Source organism: Excalfactoria chinensis, chromosome 6 (genome assembly GCF_039878825.1).
Source record: "Excalfactoria chinensis isolate bCotChi1 chromosome 6, bCotChi1.hap2, whole genome shotgun sequence".
NCBI classification, from domain to species: Eukaryota; Metazoa; Chordata; class Aves; order Galliformes; family Phasianidae; genus Excalfactoria; species Excalfactoria chinensis.
This window is the reverse complement of record NC_092830.1, coordinates 37,611,877-37,638,947: the sequence shown is the minus strand read 5'-3', so window position 1 is coordinate 37,638,947 and position 27,071 is coordinate 37,611,877. Positions and strand designations below refer to the sequence as shown.

The 27,071-nt window shown below is 47.8% G+C and overlaps 1 protein-coding gene and 1 long non-coding RNA gene across 6 annotated transcripts in view; both read right to left on the bottom strand.

The window, feature by feature from the left end:
- Positions 1 to 1,670: 1,670 nt before the first annotated feature.
- On the bottom strand, positions 1,671 to 10,717 carry LOC140254439 (uncharacterized). The gene is made up of 3 exons (XR_011904206.1): positions 10,602 to 10,717; positions 7,445 to 7,685; positions 1,671 to 1,763 (listed from the first exon to the last, which is right to left on the bottom strand). It is a non-coding gene; the product is annotated as an uncharacterized lncRNA (long non-coding RNA).
- A 1,762-nt stretch (positions 10,718 to 12,479) lies between these two features.
- The window catches only part of ALDH18A1 (aldehyde dehydrogenase 18 family member A1), a 37,688-nt gene continuing 23,096 nt past the window's right edge, over positions 12,480 to 27,071 (bottom strand). For 4 of the 5 annotated variants that reach the window (XM_072339464.1, XM_072339462.1, XM_072339463.1 and 1 more), the window contains exons 10-18: positions 23,818 to 23,891; positions 23,084 to 23,183; positions 21,612 to 21,832; positions 20,352 to 20,489; positions 20,060 to 20,255; positions 19,788 to 19,909; positions 16,863 to 17,049; positions 15,414 to 15,509; positions 12,480 to 13,379 (exon numbers count right to left, since the gene is read on the bottom strand). In XM_072339464.1, coding sequence (XP_072195565.1) covers positions 13,198 to 13,379; positions 15,414 to 15,509; positions 16,863 to 17,049; positions 19,788 to 19,909; positions 20,060 to 20,255; positions 20,352 to 20,489; positions 21,612 to 21,832; positions 23,084 to 23,183; positions 23,818 to 23,891 — 1,316 coding nt within the window. In that variant the 3' untranslated portion in view covers positions 12,480 to 13,197. The remainder of the gene's footprint in view (positions 13,380 to 15,413; positions 15,510 to 16,862; positions 17,050 to 19,787; positions 19,910 to 20,059; positions 20,256 to 20,351; positions 20,490 to 21,611; positions 21,833 to 23,083; positions 23,184 to 23,817; positions 23,892 to 27,071) is intronic. The other variant, XM_072339465.1, reaches the window with a different exon arrangement.

Sequence of the window (27,071 nt, the reverse complement as noted above, 5' to 3'; positions counted from 1 at the left end):
ACGGGCTCTGACTTCTGATTGGCTACGGGCTCTGACTTCTGATTGGCTACGGGCTCTGACTTCTGATTGGCTACGGGCTCTGACTTCTGATTGGCTACGGGCTCTGACTTCTGATTGGCTACGGGCTCTGACTTCTGATTGGCTACGGGCTCTGACTTCTGATTGGCTACGGGCTCTGACTTCTGATTGGCTACGGGCTCTGACTTCTGATTGGCTACGGGCTCTGACTTCTGATTGGCTACGGGCTCTGACTTCTGATTGGCTACGGGCTCTGACTTCTGATTGGCTACGGGCTCTGACTTCTGATTGGCTACGGGCTCTGACTTCTGATTGGCTACGGGCTCTGACTTCTGATTGGCTACGGGCTCTGACTTCTGATTGGCTACGGGCTCTGACTTCTGATTGGCTACGGGCTCTGACTTCTGATTGGCTACGGGCTCTGACTTCTGATTGGCTACGGGCTCTGACTTCTGATTGGCTACGGGCTCTGACTTCTGATTGGCTACGGAGTCTGATTAATTAACACTGGAGTCTAATTAGCAATGCAGTCTTATTAATTAAGAATGGAGTCTTATTTATTGGCAATGGCATATTATCATCAATGGAGTTCCATTTATTGTCAATGGAGTCTTAATTATTGTTAATGGAGTCTTAATTATTATTGGCAACAGAGTCTTACTTATTGGCAATGGAGTCTTATTTATTAGCAGTGGAGTCTTATTAATTAGGAATGGATTCTCATTTATTGGCAATGGCACATTATTGGCATTGGACTGTTATTTATTGGCAATGGAGTCTGATTTATTGGTAAGAAAGTCTAATTAGCAATGGAGTCTTATTTGTTGGCAATGGAGTGTTACTTATTAGCAATGGAGTCTTAGTTATTAATGGAGTTTTATTTATTAGCAATGGAGTCTGAATTAATTCTTGGCAATGGAGACTAATTTAGTGGCAATGGAGTCTTACTTTTAGTCAATGGAGTCTTATTTATTAGAAATCGAGCCTTATATATTGGCAATATAGTATTATTGCTGGCAATGGACTCTTGCTTGTTGGCAATTCAGTCTATTTATTGGCAATGGAGTCTTATTTATTAGCAATATAGTCTTATTAATTAGCAGTGGAGGCTTACCTATTGGCAATGCAGTCATACATATTGCCAATGGAGTCTTACTTATTAGCAATGGAGTCTTAATGGCAATGGAGTCTTATTTATTGGCAGTTGAGTCTTATTATTGGCAATGGAGTCTTATTATTGGCAATGGAGTCTTATTATTGGCAATGGAGTCTTATTATTGGCAATGGAGTCTTATTATTGGCAATGGAGTCTTATTATTGGCAATGGAGTCTTATTATTGGCAATGGAGTCTTATTATTGGCAATGGAGTCTTATTATTGGCAATGGAGTCTTATTATTGGCAATGGAGTCTTATTATTGGCAATGGAGTCTTATTATTGGCAATGGAGTCTTATTATTGGCAATGGAGTCTTATTATTGGCAATGGAGTCTTATTAACACCAGTGGCACTTCATTAACTCTAGAGCAGTATTAGTATCTGTCGGTGCATTATTCATTAGCAATAGGCCATTATTATGGTGATGAAGGTGATGATGGAGATAGATGATCCTACCTCACACATTGGGGTCCAGCAGCCAATGGGACGATCCAGCAGCCAATGGGACGATCCAGCAGCCAATGGGACGATCCAGCAGCCAATGGGACAATCCAGCGGCCAATGGGAGGGTTACTAAAGGCATCATCACTGCAATAGGAACAACAGGATGGATCTGGGGCATAAGGGATATATAGATATACACACAGATATACACACATCACACCCCATTAATACCCCATAACTCCCCATTACACCCCTAGTTCTATTGCATGGCAATGGAGTCAGTTCTATTGCATGGCAATGGAGTCAGTTCTATTGCATGGCAATGGAGTCAGTTCTATTGCATGGCAATGGAGTCAGTTCTATTGCATGGCAATGGAGTCAGTTCTATTGCATGGCAATGGAGTCAGTTCTATTGAATGGCAATGGAGTCAGTTCTATTGAATGGCAATGGAGTCAGTTCTATTGAATGGCAATGGAGTCAGTTCTATTGAATGGCAATGGAGTCAGTTCTATTGAATGGCAATGGAGTCAGTTCTATTGAATGGCAATGGAGTCAGTTCTATTGAATGGCAATGGAGTCAGTTCTATTGAATGGCAATGGAGTCAGTTCTATTGAATGGCAATGGAGTCAGTTCTATTGAATGGCAATGGAGTCAGTTCTATTGAATGGCAATGGAGTCAGTTCTACTGAATGGCAATGGAGTCAGTTCTATTGAATGGCAATGGAGTCAGTTCTATTGAATGGCAATGGAGTCAGTTCTATTGAATGGCAATGGAGTCAGTTCTATTGAATGGCAATGGAGTCAGTTCTATTGAATGGCAATGGAGTCAGTTCTATTGAATGGCAATGGAGTCAGTTCTATTGAATGGCAATGGAGTCAGTTCTATTGAATGGCAATGGAGTCAGTTCTATTGAATGGCAATGGAGTCAGTTCTATTGAATGGCAATGGAGTCAGTTCTATTGAATGGCAATGGAGTCAGTTCTATTGAATGGCAATGGAGTCAGTTCTATTGAATGGCAATGGAGTCAGTTCTATTGAATGGCAATGGAGTCAGTTCTATTGAATGGCAATGGAGTCAGTTCTATTGAATGGCAATGGAGTCAGTTCTATTGAATGGCAATGGAGTCAGTTCTATTGAATGGCAATGGAGTCAGTTCTATTGAATGGCAATGGAGTCAGTTCTATTGAATGGCAATGGGGTCCCATTAGTTGGCAATGGGGTCCCATTAGTTGGCAATGGACTCCTATTGATTGGCAATGGACTCCTATTGATTGGCAATGGACTCCTATTGATTGGCAATGGAGTCTTACTTAGTCTTATTATTGGCTATGGAATATTATTGTCTATGGAGTCTTATATATTATTGCCTATGGAGTCTTATATATTATTGCCTATGGAGTCTTATATATTATTGCCTATGGAGTCTTATATATTATTGCCTATGGAGTCTTATATATTATTGCCTATGGAGTCTTATATATTTGTTGGCAATGGAGTCTTATTTGTTAGGAATGTTGTTTAATTAGCAATTGAGTCTTATTTATTGGCCACGGAGTTTTATGTATTTGCAATGGAGTCTGATTTATTGGCAATGGATACTTATTATTTAGCGATGGAATCATATATGTAGTATATTTATTGGCAATGGAGTCTTATCAATGAGCAATGCAGTCCTATTTATTAGCAATAGAGTTTTATTTATTGGCAATGGATTGTAATTTATCAGCAATAGACTCTTATTTATTGGCTACGGACTCATATTGATTGCAGATGGATTCGTATTTATTTCATATCAGTCTAATTCGCAATGGAGTCTTATTAGTGATAAGGTCTTATTTATCAGCACCGGAATCTCAATTCTTGGCATTATCGTCTGATTTATTGCAAATGGAGATTGAATTATTAGCAATGGGGTTTTATTTATTGGCAGTTTAGTCTCTTTTATTGGCAATGGAGTCTTATTCATTAGCACTGGAATCTTACTTATTAGCACTGCATTCTTAGTTATTAACAATGTCTTCTTAATTGTTAGTATTGGAGTCTAATTAGCAATGGAGTCTTATTTATTGGCAATGGAGTCTTATTTATTGGCAATGGAGTCTTATTTATTGGCAATGGAGTCTTATTTATTGGCAATGGAGTCTTATTTATTGGCAATGGAGTCTTATTTATTGGCAATGGAGTCTTATTTATTGGCAATGGAGTCTTATTTATTGGCAATGGAGTCTTATTCATTGGCAATGGAGTCTTATTCATTGGCAATGGAGTCTTATTCATTGGCAATGGAGTCTTATTCATTGGCAATGGAGTCTTATTTATTGGCAATGGAGACTTATTTCTTGTAGACGGAGTCTAATATATTTATTTTCAATAGAGTCTTATTTGTTATTAATGGAGTCTTAATTATTGGCAATGGAGTCTAATTTAGTAGCAATGGAGCCTATTAAGCAATAGAGTCTGATTGATTGTCAATGGAGTCTTAGTTATTATCAATGGATCCTTATTTATTAGCAAACGAGTCTTAGTTATTAGCAATGGAGTGTAATTAGCAATGGACTATTATTAATTGGCAATGCAGCCTTATTTATTACACATGGACTCTAATTTATTGGCAATGGAGTCTTATTTATTGGCAATGGAGTCTTAGTAATTAGCACTTGGTTCTTAGTTATTACCAATAGATTCTTATTTATTACCAATGTCTTCTTAATTGTTAGTATTGGAGTCTAATTAGCTATGGAGTCTTATTTATTAGGCATGGAGTCTTATTTATTAGGCATGGAGTCTTATTTATTAGGCATGGAGTCTTATTTATTAGGCATGGAGTCTTATTTATTAGCAATGGAGTCTTATTTATTAGCAATGGAGTCTTATTTATTAGCAATGGAGTCTTATTTATTAGCAATGGAGTCTTATTTATTAGCAATGGAGTCTTATTTATTAGCAATGGAGTCTTATTTATTAGCAATGGAGTCTTATTTATTAGCAATGGAGTCTTATTTATTAGCAATGGAGTCTTACTTATTAGCAATGCAGTCTAATATAATGGCAATATATTATTATTGCTGGCAATGGACTCTTGCTTGTTGGCAATTTAATCTATATATTGCCAGTGGAGTCTTAAGTATTGACAGTGGTGTCTTAATTATTAGCAATGGAGTCTTATTGATTGGCAATATACTATTATTATTGGTAATACAGTCTTAGTTATTGGCAATGGAGTCTAATTAGCAAGTGAGTCTTATTTGCTGGAAATTCAGTCATATTTATTAGCAATTGAGTCTTATTTATTAGCGATACATTCTTATTTACTGGATATGGAGTTTTATTTAATGGATGTGGATTCTTATTTACTGGCAATGGATGATTATTTATTGGCAATGGAGTCTTACTAATTAGCATTGGATTCCTATGTACTAGCAATGGAGTCTTATTTATTAGCAACGGAGTATTCATTATTAATGTAATTCTATTTATTGGCAATGGAGTCTTAATTATAGGCTATAGACATTTAATTATAGGCAATGGAGTCTTAATTACTGGCAATGAAATATTATGTATTAGCAATGGAGTGTTTTTTATTAGCAATTGAGTCTTAATTATTAATGGAGTCTGATTTATTGGCAATGGAGTCGTACTTAATGGCAATGGAGACTTAACGGCAATGGAGTCTTATTTATTAGCAATCAAGTCTCAAATATTATCAATATAGACTTACTAATTATCAGTGGAGTCTTATTTATTACCAGTGGAGTCTAACTTATTGGCAATGGAGTCTTATTTATTGGCAATGGAGTCTTATTTATTGGCAATGGAGTCTTATTTATAGGCAATGGAGTCTTATTTATAGGCAATGGAGTCTTATTTATAGGCAATGGAGTCTTAGTTATTGCCAATGGAGTCTTAGTTATTGCCAATGGAGTCCTATTTATTGGCCTTGGAGTCTTAATTATAGGCAATGGAGTCTTAATTATAGGCAATGGAGTCTTAATTATAGGCAATGGAGTCTTAATTATAGGCAATGGAGTCTTATTCATTGGATACGCAGTCTTATTCATTGGATACGCAGTCTTATTCATTGGATACGCAGTCTTATTCATTGGATACGCAGTCTTATTCATTGGATACGCAGTCTTATTCATTGGATACGCAGTCTTATTCATTGGATACGCAGTCTTATTCATTGGATACGCAGTCTTATTCATTGGATACGCAGTCTTATTCATTGGATACGCAGTCTTATTCATTGGATACGCAGTCTTATTCATTGGATACGCAGTCTTATTCATTGGATACGCAGTCTTACTAATTAGCAATTGAGTCTTATTTATTAGCAATAAACTCTTATTTATTAGCAATGGAGTCTAATTAGTAAGAGAGTCATACTTAGTGGCAATGGAGGCTTATTTATTGGCAATTGAGTTTTATTTATTGGCACTGGATTCTTATTTATTAGAAATGGAGCCTTACTTATAAGCAATGGTGTCTTATTTATCAGCAATGCAGTCTTATTTAGCAGCAATAGAGTCTTATTTATTACCAGTTCTTATTAATAAGGAATGGATTCATATTTATTGGCAATGGAGTCTTAATTATTAGCAATGTTGTCTTATTTATTTTCGGTGGAGTCTAATTAGCAATGGAGTCTTATTTATTGGCAATGCAGTCTTATTTAATGGCAATGGAGTCTTAAATATTGAAGGAGTTTTATTTATTAGCAATGGAGTCTCATTTATTAGCAATATAGTCTTACTAATTATCAGTGTATTCATATTTATTGGCAATGAAGTCTTATTTATTAGGAATGTTTCTTAATTAGCAAAGGAGTCTTACTTATTGGCAAAGGAGTCTTACTTATTGGCAAAGGAGTCTTACTTATTGGCAAAGGAGTCTTACTTATTGGCAAAGGAGTCTTACTTATTGGCAAAGGAGTCTTACTTATTGGCAAAGGAGTCTTACTTATTGGCAAAGGAGTCTTACTTATTGGCAAAGGAGTCTTACTTATTGGCAAAGGAGTCTTACTTATTGGCAAAGGAGTCTTACTTATTGGCAAAGGAGTCTTACTTATTGGCAAAGGAGTCTTACTTATTGGCAAAGGAGTCTTACTTATTGGCAAAGGAGTCTTATTTATTGGGAATGGAGTCTTATTTATTGGGAATGGAGTCTTATTAACACCAGTGGAACTTTATTAGCTATAGAGCAATATTAGTATTTGATGGAGCATTATTAATGAGCGATGGAGCAGTATTAATTAGTGATGTAGCATAATTAATTAGAGATGTGGCATTACTAATGAGCGATGGAGCATTATTAATTAGAGTTGGATCATTATTAATGAGTGATGGAGCATTATTAAAGCACTACAGCATTATTAGTGCATTACAGCATTATTAGCGATGGACTATTAGTAATTAGCAACAGAGTGTTATTAAGTAGCAATGGAGCATTATTAACTATCAATTAAGTATGACTATGTATTGATTGATGAACTACGGAGCATTATTAACTATTGACTTAGTATTAATATCGACGGACTATTATTCATTATCAATGGAGAATGATTAATTGCCAATGGAAAATTGTTAGTGATGGAATATCATTATTTTGCAATAGAGTATTATTAGTGATGGAGCATTGTTAATTAGCAATAGGCCATTATTATGATGATGGAGGTGATGATGATGGAGGTGATGATGATGGAGGTGATGATGATGGAGGTGATGATGATGGAGGTGATGATGATGGAGGTGATGATGATGGAGGTGATGATGATGGAGGTGATGATGATGGAGGTGATGATGATGGAGATAGATGATCCTACCGCACACAATGGTGTCCTGCAGGCATGGGACGATCCTACAGCACACAATGGGGTCCTGCAGCCAATGGGATGATCCTAGAGCACACAGTGGGGTCCTGCGGTACACAATGGGGTCCAGCAGCCAAACAGATGATCCTGCAGCTAATAGGTGACTTAGTTTTCATTGTGCACACAGATGATGAGCTGACACACGGCATGGATGCGGAGCGGAAACAATATGGAATCAGAAGAGGAATCCAACCTGCAGCATGTGAGGACGGAAAGGAGGGATGGTTAATAAAGTCATCAGCACAGCAATAGGAACAACAGGATAGATATGGGGTATAAGGGATGTATAGATATACGCGCGCAGATACGTACGCGCGCAGATACGTACGCGCGCAGATACGTACGCGCGCAGATACGTACGCGCGCAGATACGTACGCGCGCAGATACGTACGCGCGCAGATACGTACGCGCGCAGATACGTACGCGCGCAGATACGTACGCGCGCAGATACGTACGCGCGCAGATACGTACGCGCGCAGATACGTACGCGCGCAGATACGTACGCGCGCAGATACGTACACACGCAGATATACTGAGATACGTACACACTCAGAGACATACACACACACACAGATATACAGACAGATATATACACTCACAGATATATACGCAGATATACACACACGCAGATATACACACACGCAGATATACACACACGCAGATATACACACACGCAGATATACACACACGCAGATACGTACACACACGCAGATACGTACACACACGCAGATACGTACACACACGCAGATACGTACACACACGCAGATACGTACACACACGCAGATACGTACACACACGCAGATACGTACACACATATATAACTGTGATTGTACATATCTACACCCGCAGATATGTACACCCACAGATATGTACACATGCAGATATGTACACACGCAGATATGTACACACACAGGTATACACAGACACAGATATACACACAAACAGATACACACAGGCAGATACACACACACACAGGCAGATACACACACACACAGGCAAATACACACACACACAGGCAGAGATACACACACACAGATACATACACACTCAGACATACACACACTCAAATATACACACACACAGATGTGTACACACACAGATGTGTACACACACAGGTATGTACACACACAGGTATGTACACACACAGGTATGTACACACACAGGTATGTACACACAGAAATACCCACACACAGATCTACAGACAGATATATACACGCACAGGTATACACACGCACAGATGCACACAAACACACATATACAGACACAGATATACACACACGTGGATATACACACATGCAGATACATGCACAGATATATACGCATGCAGATATGCACGCAGATATGTACAAAAACAGATATGTACACACATGCAGATATGTACACACACACAGATATGTACAAACACTGATGTATACACGCACACAGATGTAGGCACACACACATGTACACATGCAGATACGTACAAATGCAGATATATACACGCACAGATATACACACACACAGATACGTACACACACACAGAAACGTACACACACACACATACACACACACATACACACACACATACACACATACACACACACACACACACACACAGAGATAGATACACACACAGAGATAGATACACACACAGAGATAGATACACACACAGAGATAGATACACACACAGAGATATATACTCAAATGGATGAACACACACACGGAAATGCACACACACGGAAATGCACACACACGGAAATACACACACACGGAAATACACACACAGATACAAACACACACAGATATGTACACAAACAGAAATGTACGCAAACAGAAATATACGCACACAGATATTTACACACACACAGAGATACACACACACAGACGTACACACACACAGAAATAGACACACACAGATACACACACAGATATATACAGACAGATTTACACACGCACAGGTATACACGCACACAGGTATACACACAGATATACACACACACAGATACACACACAGGTACACAAAGAGATACACACACAGATTTATACACACACAGATACACACACACACACAAATATACACACACAAATATATACACACACAGATATACACGCGCAGATATATACACACACAGATATAAACGCACACAGGTATACACACACACAGGTATACACACACAGATATACACGCACACAGATATACACAGACGCAGATATACACACACACACGCAGATATACACACACACACGCAGATACACACACACACGCAGATATACACACACACACAGAGATACACACACACACAGAGATACACACACACACAGATATACACACACACACAGATATACACACACACACAGGTATATACACACACACACAGGTATATACACACACAGGTATACACACACTCCCTTTGCATTGCAACCCTGTTAACAGCAATGGGAGGAGCACTGACATCGCCACCTGGTGGACAATGAAAGAACAACAGCGATAGCAGACGGGAAAAGAAACAACAGCGCCACCTGCTGGAGACGGTGCAGAACTACAATGGTTGATCAACAGCGACCAGCACTGAGGAACTGAATGGATCAATGGGGGGAACAGAAACAAACTTGGGGGGCAGAATATGACGGGTGAACTTGGGGGGCGAGACACATTGGCTGTACTTGGAGATCAGAATATGATGGCAGCACTTAGGGGGCGCGATGCATAGGCTGTACTTCGGGGGCAGAAAAAGATGGCGGCACTTGGGGGGCAGATACAATGGCTGGACTTGGGGGGCGCAACGCATAGTCTGTACTTGGGGGACAGAACATGATGGTGGCACTTGGGGGGCAGAAGGAGATGCCTGGACTTGGAGGGTGCGATGCATAGGCTGTACTTGGGGGGCAGAAAAAGATGGCGGCATTTGGGGGGCAGAAATGGATGGCTGGACTTGGGGAGCACAACACATAGGTTGTACTTGGGGAGCAGAAGACCGAAGCTGTACTTGGGGGGCAGTATAAGATGGCTCGACTTGGGGGGTGTGACGCATAGGCTGTACTCGGGGGGCAGAATATGATGGCGGCACTTGTGGGTCAGGCAGGCCATGTTTGCTGCCTGCTGTGAGTGCTGCATCCTGCACTACTTACAGTGTGTGCTGCGCCTGCACGCCTTGTGCTGTTCCTGCTGCTTCCTGTGGCGCCCTTTGCAGATGATCCTCAGCTCGTTGCAACAGCACACGGTGCAGCCACAGACAGGAGAGCAACTGCAGCCAGCTCTGCATCACAGATAGGAGAGCACACAGCGTCCAGCACAGCGTCCAGCACAGCGTCCAGCACAGCGTCCATGCAGGGCCCGACAGCACAGCTATGGAGTCGATCCAGCCCTTCTTCCTCTGCAGCAGTGCAGCGGCCCCAAGCAGGGCGGCATGCTGCATTGTGCCCAGAACACCAGCAGCTCCCAGCCAGCTGTGATGGAAGGGATCCGCGCAACACCTGCAGTGCCAGGAACACCATGCAGCCATACAGCCAGCTGCAGCACTGAGCATGGTGGCCTCATGCAGCACCATCACACAGCACCATCATGCATCAGCATCTGCCGCTCCTGCTGTGGCCCAGGGAGAGCCAAGCAGTCCTTCCAGACTGAGTGGGGTTCTGATGCGGGTCCTGCATCAGCTGAATTCTGTGCAGGCATCTCAACTCCAGCTACGGCACTCCCTGTAGCCCATCACTGCTGTGCTGTCAGCACTCCCTGCAGCCCATCACCGCTGTGCTGCTTTGGCACGTTGGCTGACTGGCTGTCTGTGTGTGGTGTGCTGCTGTAACTGCGGGTGCCGTGCTCCCCCCACAGCCCCCCTGCAGGGCTGCCCAGGCCGGAGGTTCCGCATGGAGTCGTGGCGCATCCCCACTGTGCATGAAGCGTTGCCGCATTGCCGTGTGCTCCGGCAGCACAGCTGCTCTCTTGCAGTGAAATGGCCCATCGCTGCGCCCTGCACGGCGCCCTGCTGCAAGGCAGCTGTCAGAGCATCCCATGCAGAAGGCAGCCCTGGCACTGCATCATCTGCAAACTCACCTTTCCAAGCATCTGTTGTTCAGCTCCGGGCTGACGCTGAGTCTCTCACAGCTGCCCCACGCAGCCTGCAAATGGCCCAAGTGCTTCAGGAGCATCAGCGGCACTGACAGCATGCCCGGCCTCTGCTAGATGCAGCAGCAAGCAGTACATCAGCACAGCAGCACAGCAGCACAGCAGCAGCACGGCAGAACAGCAGCACGGCAGAACAGCAGCACATCAACATGGCAGCGCTACCTTGGAAAGACAAGAGCTTTAATGGGCGCTGACTGCGCTGTTTCCTTGCCAACCTTCCAGAGCTGACCAGCCGCAATGCAACGTGCTGCCCTGCTCCAGGACCCTTGAGACCATACCTAAAAGGTCTCCAAGGGCCCCCAGCTGACAGTGGGATGCAGCGGAAGGTTGTGGTGGAGCCCAGTGCCCTCTGCTGCCTGATGTGCCTTGCGAGTCCTTCGGGGCTGCCTGGTGAAATGCACGGCCAACCGGCCTAGCCTCACAGCTGCCGAGCATGCCACAGGGAGCTGCAGGAGGCTCCAGGTGAGTCCTCCAGTGCCCCACCAGCCCTCCTGGCTGTGCTCCATGCTGGGCTCTTCACTGCTTTTCCACATGCCCGGCCGCACTCCATGCAGCGCCAGGCAAATTCAGCTACCTGCCCTGCCCTCCCACCACCCGACCCCGTCATGCAGCAAGGTTTGTTCTGCCACTGTGCTCCAACTGCTCCAACCCCTGCAGTGCCCCATAGCACCCCATAGCCACTGCTCCAACCCCTGCAGTGCCCCATAGCATCCCATAGCCACTGCCCCAATCACTGCAGTGCCCCATAGCATCCCATAGCCACTGCTCCAACCCCTGCAGTGCCCCATAGCCATTGCTCCAACCCCTGCAGTGCCCCATAGCATCCTATAGCCACTGCCCTAAGCCCTGCAGTGCCACACCGAGCCTCCACTGCCATGCACACATTGCACACTTGCTTGTTTCAGTACAGAAAGAGAAGCTTTTATTCAAAGGCGCATTTTTTTCTACGCTGCAGCATTGCATTTGGTTTGGGTGCCGGGCTTAGCAGGATCCTCCCATATAAAACCAATGAGAAATGAACAGCTGGTACAAAGCAGTAACAAGACACCCTGCACAACGTTCTGCTCTTGATCCACAACTGGCAACAGTATGACATGGCTGGAAACAGAAGGTTGCTGGCTCAAAACATCAGTGAGAGGAACGTCCCCCCCAGCCGGCAGGCACTGTGCCATCACACGCAAAGGAAACCTTCATCACCGCTGCAAAGCTTGCAAGGGCTGCTGCAAACACCGCCAAAGGGAGGCCACCAAGTCTGCTCAACAAAACCAAGGCTTCCACTGAACAAAGGCCTGGGGACAAAAGGGACGCTGCAGCACCGCACCTCTCTGCCAGGGGAGCAACGGGCTGGAAAGCACGCAGCACAGCTGGAAGCTTTCACTGTCTGCACGTGTATGGTCCAAGGGAGCCAGTCCGGAGAACACCAGGCCCGTTTGCACCAACAGTCAAAGGAAGCAGCAAGGGGCAGCAAGAAACGGAGCGCACCGCGTTGCATGAGCGGCACAGGGCCTGAGAACAACCATCCCGAAGGTGCAGGACAAAGCTCCGTCCTCAGGGAGCGCGCCCAGCCTCTGCCCCTCCGTGGCACGCCGCTCCCTACGCATCTTAGCTGCTATTTCTGTGCGGGACGGGGAGGCTCTCATGAAGGTACTTCATGCTGCCGTGCTCCGAGAAGTCAGAAACGACGTGATTGTCCCCTCTCAGCAGCCATTTTGTAGTCAGGAGTCCTTCGATTCCTACCGGCCCGCGCGCGTGGATGCGAGAAGTGCTGATCCCAACCTCGGCACCTGCATGAAGCACACACGACAAGTCAGCCGGCACGCAGGAGACGCCCAGTTTGGTGCTGCGCGGCTTTGTGGCCTGGCGCACAGGAAGCCCCTGGCCGAGCCACCTTCCTCCATCCCTCCCACTGAGCCGCCTTCCTCCATCCCTCCCACTGAGCCGCCTTCCTCCATCCCTCCCACTGAGCCGCCTCCCTCCATCCCTCCCGCAGTGGCACCAGTTGTGCTCCCTGTTCTGCTGGAGAACTCCATCAGACAGCCTTAACGGCTACATTACATGTTGGGCTTGTTCATACTGCTGGTTGCCACAGCGTCCCTTTTGGGGGGAGAGAAGCTAGAGAAGCAGGCAGGCCTCGTGCACCCCTCACGCTTCCTTTGCAGAGGCTTTGCCCTTGGACAAGTAAAAGTGACGCTGAGTCAGGCCCGCAAACCAGCACCCGTTTTTAAGTCTGACTGAGGAGCCCCTTTGAATTCCTGAGCTCCTCAGAACGGCTTGTTGGCACGCAGAGCACCGCAGATCCCAGCCAGCACAGCACAGCAGCAGCTCCTGATGGCTCCAGCTGTTCCTCAGGAAAGATGGCCTCTCAGGCCTGCAGCAGCCGGCTGGAAACACAACCTTTATCCAGGTGAGCACAGCCCTTCCTTCTTCCCACACGGGCAGACCCAGCAGCTGCTCGGCAGCTCCAGCAGGAGCCACGCGTGGCACCATTCACAGCGCTAAGAGGAAGATGAACACGAAGTGCTTGCCCATTTCAGATCCCATATCATAGAATCACCACGGTTGGAAAAGACCTAAAAGATCATCCAGTCCAACCGTTCTCCTATTACCAATAGCTCCCACTAAACCACATCCCTCAACACAACACCCAGTCTTTCCTTGAACACCCCCAGGGTTGGTGACTCCACCACCTCCCTGGGCAGCCCATTCCAGTGCCTGGCCACACTTTCATGTGGTCTCCATGTCTTTCTTGCAGTGAGGGGCCCAAAACTGGACACAACACTCTTGGTGCAGCTGCACCAGAGCTGAGTACAGGGGGACAATCAGTTGCTGCACTACAAGTGCTCTGTCACTGCACGCACATGACACGCTTTATTCTGACTTATCGGAACCTCAACTGGCCCACAACGTTTTTGCTCCCTCCTGCTAAGCCGTCAGTACTGCAGTGCTTGCCAGCTCCAGCAGGAAGGCGATGCTGAACTATTCTGTCATTTGTCACCTACTTGTTCTACCTCCTGTCTGTCCTGCAGTTGGACTCGACGATCTTTGAGGTCTTTCCCAACCTGAGCAGTTCTATGATTCCGTGGTTCTATTCCGTGTTCTGCCAGGGCGGACGGGCTGGGCTCCAGTTTGTGCTGCACTTTCTCCTGGTAAGCCTTGTCTGCCGCAGAGCCATCAGAACCTGAGCACGGCTTTAGGAGCACGGCGGGCATCTGCCACACTTCCCACATCTCAGCAAACCCTGCCCTCATCTCTGCTGTGTCCTCCTCCTCACTCCTGTGCTCAGCTGGAACAGAGTCCATTTCTTAACAGCGGCTGGCACGGTCCTGCCTGGGATTAAGGCTGACGCAGCCATGTCTGAGTTGCTGCTGTGCTGCACTCACACCGCATCTGCAGCTTCTCAGCTTCTCGTGAGGTTCTGCCAGCATGGAGCCTGGGAGGGGCCGCAAGCAGGAGAGGTGGCCCAAACGGCCTGAAGGGAAGGGATGGATTTCCCACCACATGCCATGCTCTGACCACGAGAACCAGGGAGCCGGACGGGCTGCCAACGCTCACAGAGCAGCAGCATGTTGCACTGGGCAGCGGGTGCTATGCTGAGAACTGCTCTGCGCACCACCTGCCCCACTGCGCTCCTTCCCCCTCCTCCTTCTTTCCTATTAACTGCCTCCAACCCAACCCAGGAAGGTGCCTTTTATCCACCAGTTCTCTCTCTAACGCCACAAGCAGAGGAGCGGCTGAGCAGCCAAAGGGTGCCAAGCTGCCCTCTGGCTCAAAGCGCAGCACCGACTGAGCTGCCATCTGGCTCAAAGCGCAGCACTCACCGAGTCCGAAGCGATAGCCATCAGAGAAGCGTGTGCTGGCGTTCCAGAAGACACACGCGCTGTCCACGTGCTGCAGGAAGAACTCGGCTGTTTCCTCTGGAAGAAGCAGAACAGGAGATGCTCACTGAGGAAGAGCCGTGCTCTCTGACAAGCAGCGCCACGCGCGGCCCGCAGGCACAAGGGCAGAGCTTTCACAAGGAGCAGGCAGATGGTCTCTGAGCAGCTGGGCTGGAAGTGACCCCATACGTATGTCCCAGTACTCTCACCAGGCAGACACAGCTGCAGATGTTACAAGAGGCTGGCCATGGTAAGGAAAGAAGTGGAAAGACACCTGATTGTAACTACAGCCCAGACGCTACCAAGCAAGTTAGCTGTACGACCAGGATAAAGCGGAGAAGCTCCACATAACATTTTGCTGCCAGACAGCTACGCTGTGTGTTCAGCTCCCCATTCCAAACACAACTGCTCCAAATAACGGAGAAGCCCATATAACATCTATATCATGAATCAGACTTGGCAAACAGAGCGCAGAACCCCCCATGGGAGCAGCTACCAAACCCGGCTTAGCACAAAACAGGCAGGAACGAAGCACTGCCGGGCAGACCCGTGCAAGTCTGCATGCTGCAGAAGACACGACTCCTCCTAAGGTTGTACGCTTTGTAAGCTGCAGGTCAGTCTCCCTTCACATTAAGACCAAGAGTGAAATCAGGCCGGCATCCTGTTTGCACCCCAGTGAGTCACTGATGCGCCAGCTCTGGGTGGTAACAGCCTACAGTATCAAATGCACACACACCTTCTGTGCCGCTCCTAAAAGCTTTGCAGGACATGAAGTACAGAAGCAGCAGCCCAAATCTCACTCGGATGAGCCACAAACCGGCACAAGCTCACTACAGCTGAGCCTCATCTGCACTAAGGCCTGGATCGAGACTCATCATTGGGCTGGGAGCAGCTCTCACACTGTTTTCAACCAGCACAGCGTCCAAACCGCGTGTGAAACAGGGACTGGGGACAGGAGCAGCACAGAGGAACGTAAGTTCAACTGGGAACTGAGATAAATGCACCTCGTAAACTACAGGTGCAGAACTGCGAAATAAAGGACTGGCAGGGGTGGGGGAAATGGGGGAAAGCTTCTGTGCTCCTTGTTCATGAGATGCAGAAATGGCATGAGAAGACAAAGCAGCCGCAGTCTGATTCCCCCACAGTTCATTCCACCACAGCAGCTCAGCCCCTCACCCCACGGAGGCCCAAACACAGCTCACAGTTCAGGAGATGCTCCTGCAGAACTGCCCGGCGCAGCCCCGCAGCGCAAAGCAACTTACCTGGCAAGAGCAGGCAATGCCTGCTCCAGAACCAAGCTAACAGGAAGCGCTGCAATGCAAGCAGTTACACCAGCACGGAGAGCGAAAGCAAAGCATAAAAGAAAAGAAAGGAAACAAAGTGCCCACAAACCATTTTCTGTGATGATAACATCCGTGTGAGAACTCCCATACTTGTGGATATGTTCAACAGCCTCTCGGACACCATCCACGACCTCAATGCAGCACTCCAGGTCCCCATATTCAGTGCGGAGAGATTTCACTTCCGAGGGGCTGAACGTCAAGTAGGAGGCAAACTTGGGGCCAGCGTGAATCTTCACCTGCGACAGCAGAACTATGCTGTGATTCTGACCACACCAACCATTTCCAGATGAATGTGCAAGTTTGCTACCCCTGGTCTGCCTAGGATGGATGCTGCTTCCTTCATAGCGGACCCTACAGCGACGCGCTCTGGGTTTGTGCCCAGAATAAACCACTGCCCTGCCTGCTGCTAAACGGTGCCTGGCCGGTTCCAAGGCTCCCTCCTTTTCCCACAGTGAGGAGGTTGGGGGTGTGCAAAAAGAGGGGAGGGGACACGGCCGCAACAGCTGACCCAACCCAACCAAAGGAGCATCCCACGTCATGTAACACCAAATGCAGCAACAAGAACCCAGGAGCTGCCTTTGGATTAAAGCAGATCTCGCTCAGGGACTGACCAGCACTGCTCCAAAACCAGCAGGTAGCGAGCGGCCGCCATCTCATCCTTTGTCCCATTCTCCTCTTTTCTTCTCTCTCTTTGCCATCTGAACCACATTGTTACCTGTGGATTTTCCTTCTCTTGCTCCTCTTCCACATGGGGGAAGTGAGTGAAGAGTCAGACCATCAGCTGCTGACTGCTCTTAAAACATTGAGCTTGCATTACACAAAGCTTCCAGAGGCTCAGCAGCCACAGCCATCAATAAGGACGGCAGCAGACTCGTTACGCCGACTGTCTATGGTGCCACGCTCTCAGCTCAGGGCTCACCTCTAATTTAGAGTGATTGTGCTACTTAGGGAGACGCATCTGGCAGGAGGCCACCATGGCACGACTGCACCCAGCTCGTGTGCCTCTATGTTCAGAGGGCAGGTGCAGCACCAGCGGCCACTACAGCAAACCTTCCTGCTCACAAGTCTCATCCGCATAAGTCGTTACCTGTGTCCACCCTCTTGCTCTGTAAATTAGCACCATTCCTCTGAAGCGTTTGTTCCAGACAAAAAAGAACGAGCGTCCAAAAGGAGACGAGTCCTCACACGGGTTTGCACAGACCTCCCAGGGAAAATCCAACACATCACCGACCGCCGAGCTCGGCCCCAGCAGTCCGATACCCCAATGGTGACACGGGGCAAGTGCTGAGCTGCCTGTGGACAGCAATAGGAGCCACAGGAACAGCGTGGGGCTGTGCCGTGGCAGGGTTGGACGGGCTGCTCGGGAAGCTCTTGGAAACAGAGCGGGCACGGCCCAGCTGCACCAAGGCAGCGGGCATGGCCCCGAACTGCTGGAGCTCAAGGGGAGTCTAGGCACGGCTCTGAAATACTGGCTTTGGGTGGTGCTGTGTGGAGCCACAGGTCGGACACGTGATTCTTGGGGTCTTACAAGTCACCCCATTTCATCACTCTGCGAGACTTCAGAACCAGAATGGCAGAGAAATCCCAACGGAAGTGAGACAAAGGAAACTGTGACCGGGCAAACATGAACAAAAACTGAGTTTCACGAGTCTGCTGCAAGGGGCACAAAGTGTGGAATCCAGGACTAAATCCCTTCCAGAGGAGGACTGTTAAGAGAAGTGCCCATAAGGCAGTGTTTCACAGTATCACAGTATTGTGCGAGTTGGAAGGGACCTTAGAGATCATCGAGTCCACTCCCGGGATTCGAGCCTTTCTGTGTAGCAGAGCAGCACTTCTATCACTTGTGCCACAAGGGGGGATTCGAACCCCAGGCCTCCGGTGCTGCAAGCAGCACTTTATACCACTGCGCACACCGGGGGCTTGGTTTCCTCACCAAGCTGCCAGCTGTGCTGAGTGTGCAGCCCTGCCCAGCACAGCGGGTCTCATGCTGCCCGCTCGGAGAGGACAGCAGCACCAGCACATCCTCCCCACAGCATCACGACTGGGCAGCTGCGTGCTGCTAGGAGCGCACCAGCCTCGCGTTCCTTCCCTCCGAGACGCAGAGCCACAGCCTTCGCACTGCCCTTCCCAGAACACAACCAAAAAATATGTAAAAAAAAAAAAACAACCCAATGCAGCAGGTGAGGACTTGCTCCTGCCTTTACACAAAGGGCAGCTTCCCTGACCACAATCTTTTAATCATCACTGAAACACGGGGCCTATTTCACCCCATTTTCCTGCATTTACTACTGCCCGAACAGTGTCAAACGCACACTGCTGTATGAAAAATCCTCATTTCATGTGCAACTCCAAGTACTTAACCAATATATTCACCTCCTGGTGCATCTCTGCTACCTTTACTGGCAAAGCATTGCTCATGTCAAGGCACTGAGGTCATACAGGGGCCTTTCACGTGACAGGCAGGAGGACAGGTGGGAACAAAGGTACGCCACGTGAAAGGTTAAAAAAAAAAAAGCAGAAGAAGCAGATTCTAAAAGAAGAAAAACAAAACAGCAACGGGCTGAAGTAAGGAGGCAATTGAAAGCAAACAGATCCAGTAAGAACCGGCCTTAGGTCTAGGAAGAAACAAGCAATGAAGTCAGAGTGAAGAGGAGCAGGAAAGGGTTGCGGATATGCTCCTCCATGACGGAACCATTATTTTGTTACATAAAAGGAAGCATCCCAGGAATGGCACACAGATGCCCTAAAGGAGCTGCTTTCTGGTCATTCCCTTGGGAGAGCCTGGGGCCGTGAGAAGAAGCCAAAAGAATTCTCCATTAAGCTCATCTCTGCATCTACAAAGAGCCACGTGGGTAACTTCAGCATTACGGCATCACAGGATGACGCGGGGTTACATCAGCCTAACCAAATGCTTTCAAAATGTTAAAAAGTAAAGAAATCGGGACAAATAAAACCACGAGTAGCCATGACTGACCTGTTCCACCCTCAGCATGTCTATGATCTGATCAAACAACGGTGTCCTCAGCAAGTCTCGGTGAATTAGGAGTGTTTCCAGAGCATTGCAGGCAGCAGGATACTCACACTTCGAGTCTCTGACTGAGGTTTAAGAGCAGAGAATGGGTCACGTAACATTTGCAACAAGACCTTGGCACAGCACACAGATTAGCAGTTATCAAAAGCTCATCACACACTCCAAGCATGAAGCCCCGTTACACCCACAACTCGAGTCACCCCCAAACTGCTTACTTATTCGCGTGACCTTTTCAACGCTGGCATCCGCATCCACATACACGTGGCAGATTCCTTCGCTGTGCCCCATCACAGGGATTCCCTTTGCAGCCTTCTGTATGTTCCTGACCAGCTGGGATGAACCACGCGGGATGATAAGATCTATCAGCTTATCCAAGCGGCACAGATCTTCTACTTCCTCTCTTGTATTAACCTGTGGAAGTTGTGACACAAGTGGTCCGTAGCCTGAAGCTCTACGCGTTCCTCCTACACACAGCAGAATGGCGCCCATTTGGCTCTAGGCTCTTACCAGTTGCACTGCGTCCTTGACTCCATGAATTGAAAGCGCTTCCTGAGTCAGATGATGAAGGATTTGATTGCTATAAGCTGCCTCTTTTCCTCCTTTAAGTAGCAAACCATTTCCACTAGCGATGGCCAAAGCAGACACCTGTCAGAAAGGAACACGAGGACAGACAGACAAACAGGAGAATCGGGATGAGACAAAGCCTCTTCTCTGAGAGCAGCGCCCACCAAACAGGGTCAGAACAGAGTTCTGGGTTCTGCTGTTGGTTGGTACCGATCTAAAGCACCAACCAACAGAACCTGACTCCAAAAATGAACCATCTCAATGTCTCAGGCACAAACTAGAGTCCTTGGAGCACTGCTGGCGGAGGGAGACTGTGCCAAGTGAGACTTAACCCCGGGCAGTGGCTCTAGCAGGAGCTGCACAGCTGCATAAAATAACTTCAGACACCAGAATCCTTCCTTCTGCTCATTCTGAATGGAAGCAGCTACACAGCTCCTTCTCTGAGGAACTTTTCATGGTGCTGTCTAAAACCCAAACACCACTGACAACACTTGAGATTAGTGCAGAGGGAAGAAAAACAACTCGAGACGGTAAGCAAATGAGAGACCAACGTTACCATATTGCTCTCACATTTACAATCTGAAGGAACTTATTGACCTTGTTGTCCGCCTGTTTATGGCACCAAATTTCATGTATTTTGAGTCCAGCAACACAACAGGACAACTGAACGTCTGCATTCAGCAATACAACTGGACCTGAACAGACTGCTGAGCTGGGCAGAGAATCACACAGAATCACAGAATGAGCTGGGTTCTGTGCTGCGTTTTTCAACACCTGTTCCTAGCAGTCATACTTTATTATTAACAACCTTCATTAAACATCTGATGTTGAAGCCTACCCTGCAAGCCCACTCAGCTGCACTCAGCACGGACAGACAAGCGTTCATTGGTAGGAACCTTCTAAGTTGCAAGTTAAGCAAGGAGCTTCTGATGTTTGTAAGGTACGTGCAGGAACTGCATCATCTGAATGCAAGCCAACTCCTTCTCTCTACTGGGTTACAGAAAAACAGCCCCGAGTAACTCTGAGCACTGCAGAAACACGGGAACTCATCTGCAGAAAAAAGAAGGATGCTAACAAAACCCGTGGTAGAAGAACCGCAAAGTCTCCCGAGGTAAGCCCTCCTGCAGCCTCCCATAAACTGCTCATAAATACGCTCCCCCTGTCATCAGAGAGCTGCTGGCACAGCCTGCCCTCCTTACGTACCTGGGGGAGACAGTCAGGACGGGACTCAAAGATGACGAGCAGGACCCCAATAGGCACCGTCACCTGCTCCAGTTCCAGGTCTTTCGCTATTCGTGTTCTCCGAATGATGCGGCCAACGCTGTCCTGGGAGGAGGCTGCAATCTGGCGCAGTCCGATGGCCAGGCTGTTCAGCTTTGATGCAGACAGGCTGAGCCGTTTCAACAAAGGAAGCGCCAGCCTCCCTAGAGGAAAGCAAGAAATAGGGCTCAGGCTGATTCGTCCGCTTAGACTCCAGCAAAGGCAACCTGAAGGGCGAACCTGTAGAAAATTCAGCTACTTCCCGCTCCCAAGCAGCAAACCGGCCCAGGATTCAGGCCATACTCTGAGGCTGACAGCCATGACAAAACTGCCACTGTGTGGGAATGTTTTCGCAAATGCCATCGTTGAATCTAACACAGCACAACTGATCTGCGCCCAAATCAACATCCGCGTCCGTACAGACCAGGTTCTTCCAGTTCCACGCGGCATCACGCAGCGCCGTGTTCAGCCTCTTACAAGTTTCTACCCTCGCGGTAGTTCAGGAGAGCCCGGGCAATAACTGCGTCCTTCTGCTCCACAGCCACAAATCCCAGCGCAGACAAAGGCACGTTTCAGACAGAGAAGGACTGTCCGAGTTCTCTGCTCTGAATGCATTCAGACAGAATGTTTACCCAGAAATGCCCCTCCACATGCTCTGGTCAGTAAAACAACAGTAAAACCACCCAACAGTACAATTTATAATGCATCAATTCCACACCCTTCCAGAAAATGACTGTTTGTTGCAACCAGAAAGGTCAAGGCGCTGGAAGGGCAATACAGGCGTGTAGCAGCAATGGGACTGACGCAGCCGGAACGGTGTTACAAAGGAGACGTGCTCACCTATCCCTGAACAACCAAGCTCACAGGGAGAACTCCACGAGGGAGGGGTCTCCAACCACAGACCCTTCCCCAACAGCAGTCAGCATTCAACTGCATTGCCTTCACCTGCACTCCCAAGGCTGGCCGGGTCCTTCCCCAGCCGCTCAAGCCGTGGTTCAGGCCGTGACTCAGCGGTCCCCACACAATGGTTCTTCTTGGGGAGTCTCAGTTTAAGTATACAGATGGCAACAACCCCCACAGCAGCCAAGCGTTACATTCACCGGCCCAGGAAAGATGTGCTTTTAGCACCGCAGTAACAGCAAGGTTGCCTTGGCAAAAGAGAGCGCTACCCTTTCTTTATTCTCACAGAGCTCTTCCTGGTGCTCTGCAAGGCCTTGCAGCCTTCCCTGATGAAGGAATCTGTTTGACGGAATCCTGCCAGCTGCTGCTGCTGACACTGAGCGATTCCCCAGGTGCTGGATTCACCAACAGCGATCCTTCCCGTCTCAGGTGACAGACATCTCCAGCTCTGCCTGCTTCCTTTGAGACCCAGTCTCACGGCCACAGGAGGAGGATGGAACAAATGGTAACGTTACCTTTATTTTCTGCTTCTTCCAAGTCCTTCTTGTTTGCCAAGAGAATTTCTTCTCTTTGATCGGTCAGTAAGTCAGCGAGCCGATAAATGATCTCTGCCCTCTGAAAGACAAATGTTTCTGACCTGCATTCTTATATAAAATGCATTGTATTGGATATCTGGCCCACCTCCCTCCACTGACCGTACCTTCTCACTGTCTGAACTCCCTGAATACTCGCGGCCAGCTGATTTTTCCAGACCACATTACATTGAAAAACAGGGCTGGAGAGACCTGCACGTTGCTTGGTTGGCTGCTTTGGTTTTGGTTTTCAATATTTTGCTTCCCGTGCCCAATGGTCTCACTCAGCCCACAGAGTCTGAAGGCCGCTCTGTGGTCTCTACTGCAGATGATGTATTCTGGCCAGGCAGCTGTAAAGCAGCAGATGGCAGTAATGGACAGTTGAGAACTTCTCTTTCGCATCCGCACACACAGAAGCGAAGAGGCCAAACTATTCCTGTTAATTCTTCAGAAGCTCTGAAAAATCAACTTCTAAATGGTGGGTTGCTCTTGGAATTTTTCTAAGCCCCACATGCGAGCACTTGTTGCACCACAAATACGGTACAACCTGAACGGTGGATCCGGCACACTATGAACAGATTCTTGTCCCAGGAGGTCAGTCTGCGTTAGAAACCTCTTTCCTAAAGCTTGCCACACGTTCATTCACAAGCTGAGCAAGTAAAGCCGCATTCTCTCACCTGCTCAGGCTGCAGAGCTGCCAGGGTCCGGCCACCAGCTCGAGACATTTCACCTTGCTGCTCTACCGTGGGGCCTGCGTCAGGGCAACAAAACAAACACACTGTCAAGGCGACAACAAGAGCCCACGACACGCGTGGACAGAGTAGCAGACATGTGGAAATGAACACCAGCCCTTTCATCTCCCAGCTCTTTACTCAAAGCAGGAAAATAAGTCCTTCCATAACAGACATATCAAAGAGATTTACTGCATGGCCAAACAGCTCACATCAAAAAGACATAAAAATCATAGAATGGCTTGGGTGCTTGGGCTGGACGAGACCCCAAGGACCATCAACTTCCAACTCCCTGCCAACAGGCAAGGCCACCAACCTCCACAATGAATACCAGCCCAGGCTGCGCAGGGCCCCATCCAACCTGGCCTTGAACACCTCCAGGGATGGACGGGGCATCCACAGCCTCACTGGGCAGCTGTTCCAGCACCTCACCGCTCTCTGGGTAAAGAACTTCCCCCTGACATCCAACCTGAACCTTCCCTCCTTGAGCTTAAAACCACTCCCCCTTGTCCTATCACTGTCTACTGTTGTAGTATAAAGCGGGTTCCCCTCCAGTTTATAACCCCCCTTTAAATACTGGCATGCTGCAGTGAGGTCTCCTTGCAGCCTTTTCTTCTGCAGGTCAACCAAGCCCAGCTCCCTCATGCTGTCTTCCTAAGGAAGGCGCTCTGGCCCTCTGATCATCTTCATGGCCCTCCTCTGGACTCTCTCTAATGAGGAAGAGCAAAAGAATACCAAGATGGATAATTCTCAAGGTATGGGATTCTACTGAAAACAGGGAAGCATTTAAGTATCTAAAAGAACAGAAAGTACTGCAAAACAGCACGGAAACACAGAAAGAATAACGGAAGGCCAAACCAACCTGAGTAACACCTTGCAGAAAAGCTTCTTTCCCTTTGTCTCTCCGTGTGATCTGGGTTGGAAGGGACCCTTAAGATCTCATTCCAACCCGCTGCTGCAGGCACGGACACCCCCCTCTACCCTCTAGCCCAGGTTGCTCGCAGCCCCATCCAGCCTGTCCTTGAGTGCTTCCAGGCAGGGCACATCCACAGCCTCACTGGGCAGCCTGTGCCAGAGTCTCATCACCCGTGCAGGGAAGAATTTCTTCCCGATATCTGGTCTATTTTGGAATGGTTCCCATAGGAGAAAGTTTTTTTTCCTGGTAGTAAATCAAAGAATCCATGTCAAAATGAAATGGCATAGGACAAGTTTTGAAAAGGAAACAGAGGTAACGTGACAAAGCCTTTATGGTTGATACAAATGTACTGCAGTGTGGCCAATGGAAAGTGTCAGTATCACAGTTTGTCCTGCAAAGCATCTTTCCAGTAAAGGAGCTCAGTGCTCTGGTGGACACTGACTTGAACGTGAGCCAGCATTGTGCCCTTACCACCAAGAAAGCCAGTGGAATCCTGGGTGGCATTAGGTGAAGCACCGCCAGCAGGTGAAGAGCAGAGATCCTTTTCCTCATCTGAGCATTGGTGAAGCTGCACCTGCAGCCCTGGGTCTGTTTCCAGGACCCCCAGCACAAAAGAGACTGGTACATACCGAAAACAGACCAGTGTAAGTAAGGCTACCAAGGCGGTCAAAGGACTGGAGCAACTCCCCTGGCAGAGGAGTCGGAGAGCTGAGGGCTGGGGCTGTTCAGCTGGGAGAAGGGAAGCCTCGGAGCTGGGGGGGGGGGATGGATCTCATCAATGTCTGTAAAAGCCTGAAGGAAGAGCATATAGAGATCAGAGCCAGACTGTTCCAGTGGCATCCAAGGAGAAGACAAGAGGCGACAGGCAGAGACTGAAAAGCAGGAAGCTCCCTCCTCCCTTCCGAGGTCTCCTGAATGTCACAGAACACTTTTTCACCACAAGAGTGCCTGAGCACGGGCTAACATCCCACCGGTGCTCAGGAGCATCCAACAGGAACTTCAGTGTTCAGGCTTTCAGACAAGGCCTAGGGGAGATAACAGAAACATCATTAATCTGATCAAAACGCAAAGTCGGTTCTGCCGTCTTGTAAACTGAGAGTGCATTTACATCTCGGCTGTTCCAACAACACCTTCAAAAAGGTCACAGCAGAACAAAAACGCTTCAGATGAGATGCGAGGATGACCGCACTTCTGGAGGAACTTCTGGACAGAAAGACTAAGATGAAGGACAACGAGGGAAAAGATGATATCTCTCATTGTAGAAGTTGATCAGAGTTGACCACCCTCCATCTCCAAACAGACAGCAAGGGAACCAGAAGCTAACAGAAAGCAAACCTGAACAGCTCTCCTGTTCACAGACACGCACAAAGCAAAGCAGGCAGTTCTTCATACGCTGCCAGCTCTGGAGTTTGCAGAATATTCAGTTAAGGCTCTGGCTTGCTGTGACTCAGCCTCAGGGACACCAAGCACCTACAGAGGTCCTAATGGTGACCTGACAAACTCAGAGGAGAAAGGTGCTGAGCATTATTATACACAGCTGCCTTACAGCACAAGTCATGGGTACCACCCTCCACTTGCTCTACCCTGCTAAGATCATGGATGTTTGCTCTTCCTACAGCCACTGTAGGAAAAGCACTGTCAGAGCAACAGAGAGGCAGTAAAACATTCCCAACCTGTAACACCAGAAGGTAGAAAGTCAGATGAATTTATGATGGAAAGTAAAACTAACCACTGTTTGAGTTTGGCAGCATGCTGCAAAGCACTCCTTCTTTCACTCCAAAACATTCAACTACACATGACAACACAGAGACAAGAATTGCACTCACTTCTTTAAACGTGCATCTGGTGCATCGAGTTACAAGCTGAAGGGAACCTTAGCAGAATCACAGAATGACCCGGGTTGGAAGGGACATCAAGGATCATGAAACTCCACCACCCCTGCCTGGCAGGGCCACCAAACTTCCACATTTACTAGATCAGGTTGCCCAGGGCCCCATCCAACCTGGCCTTGAACACCTCCAAGGTCAGGGCATCCACAGCCTCCCTGGGCAGCCTGTTCCAGGACCTAACCACTCTCCTAGTAAAGAACTTCCCCCTAACATCCAACCTAAATCTACCCTCTTTCAACAGAAATCCATTTCCCTTGTCCTGCTATTATTGGCCCTTTCGAAGAGTTTACTCCCCTCCTGTTTATAGGTTCTTTTCAGGTACTGAAAGGCTGCAATGAGGTCACCCCGCAGCCTTCTTTTCTCCATCCTGAACAAGCCCAGCTCCCTCAGCCTGT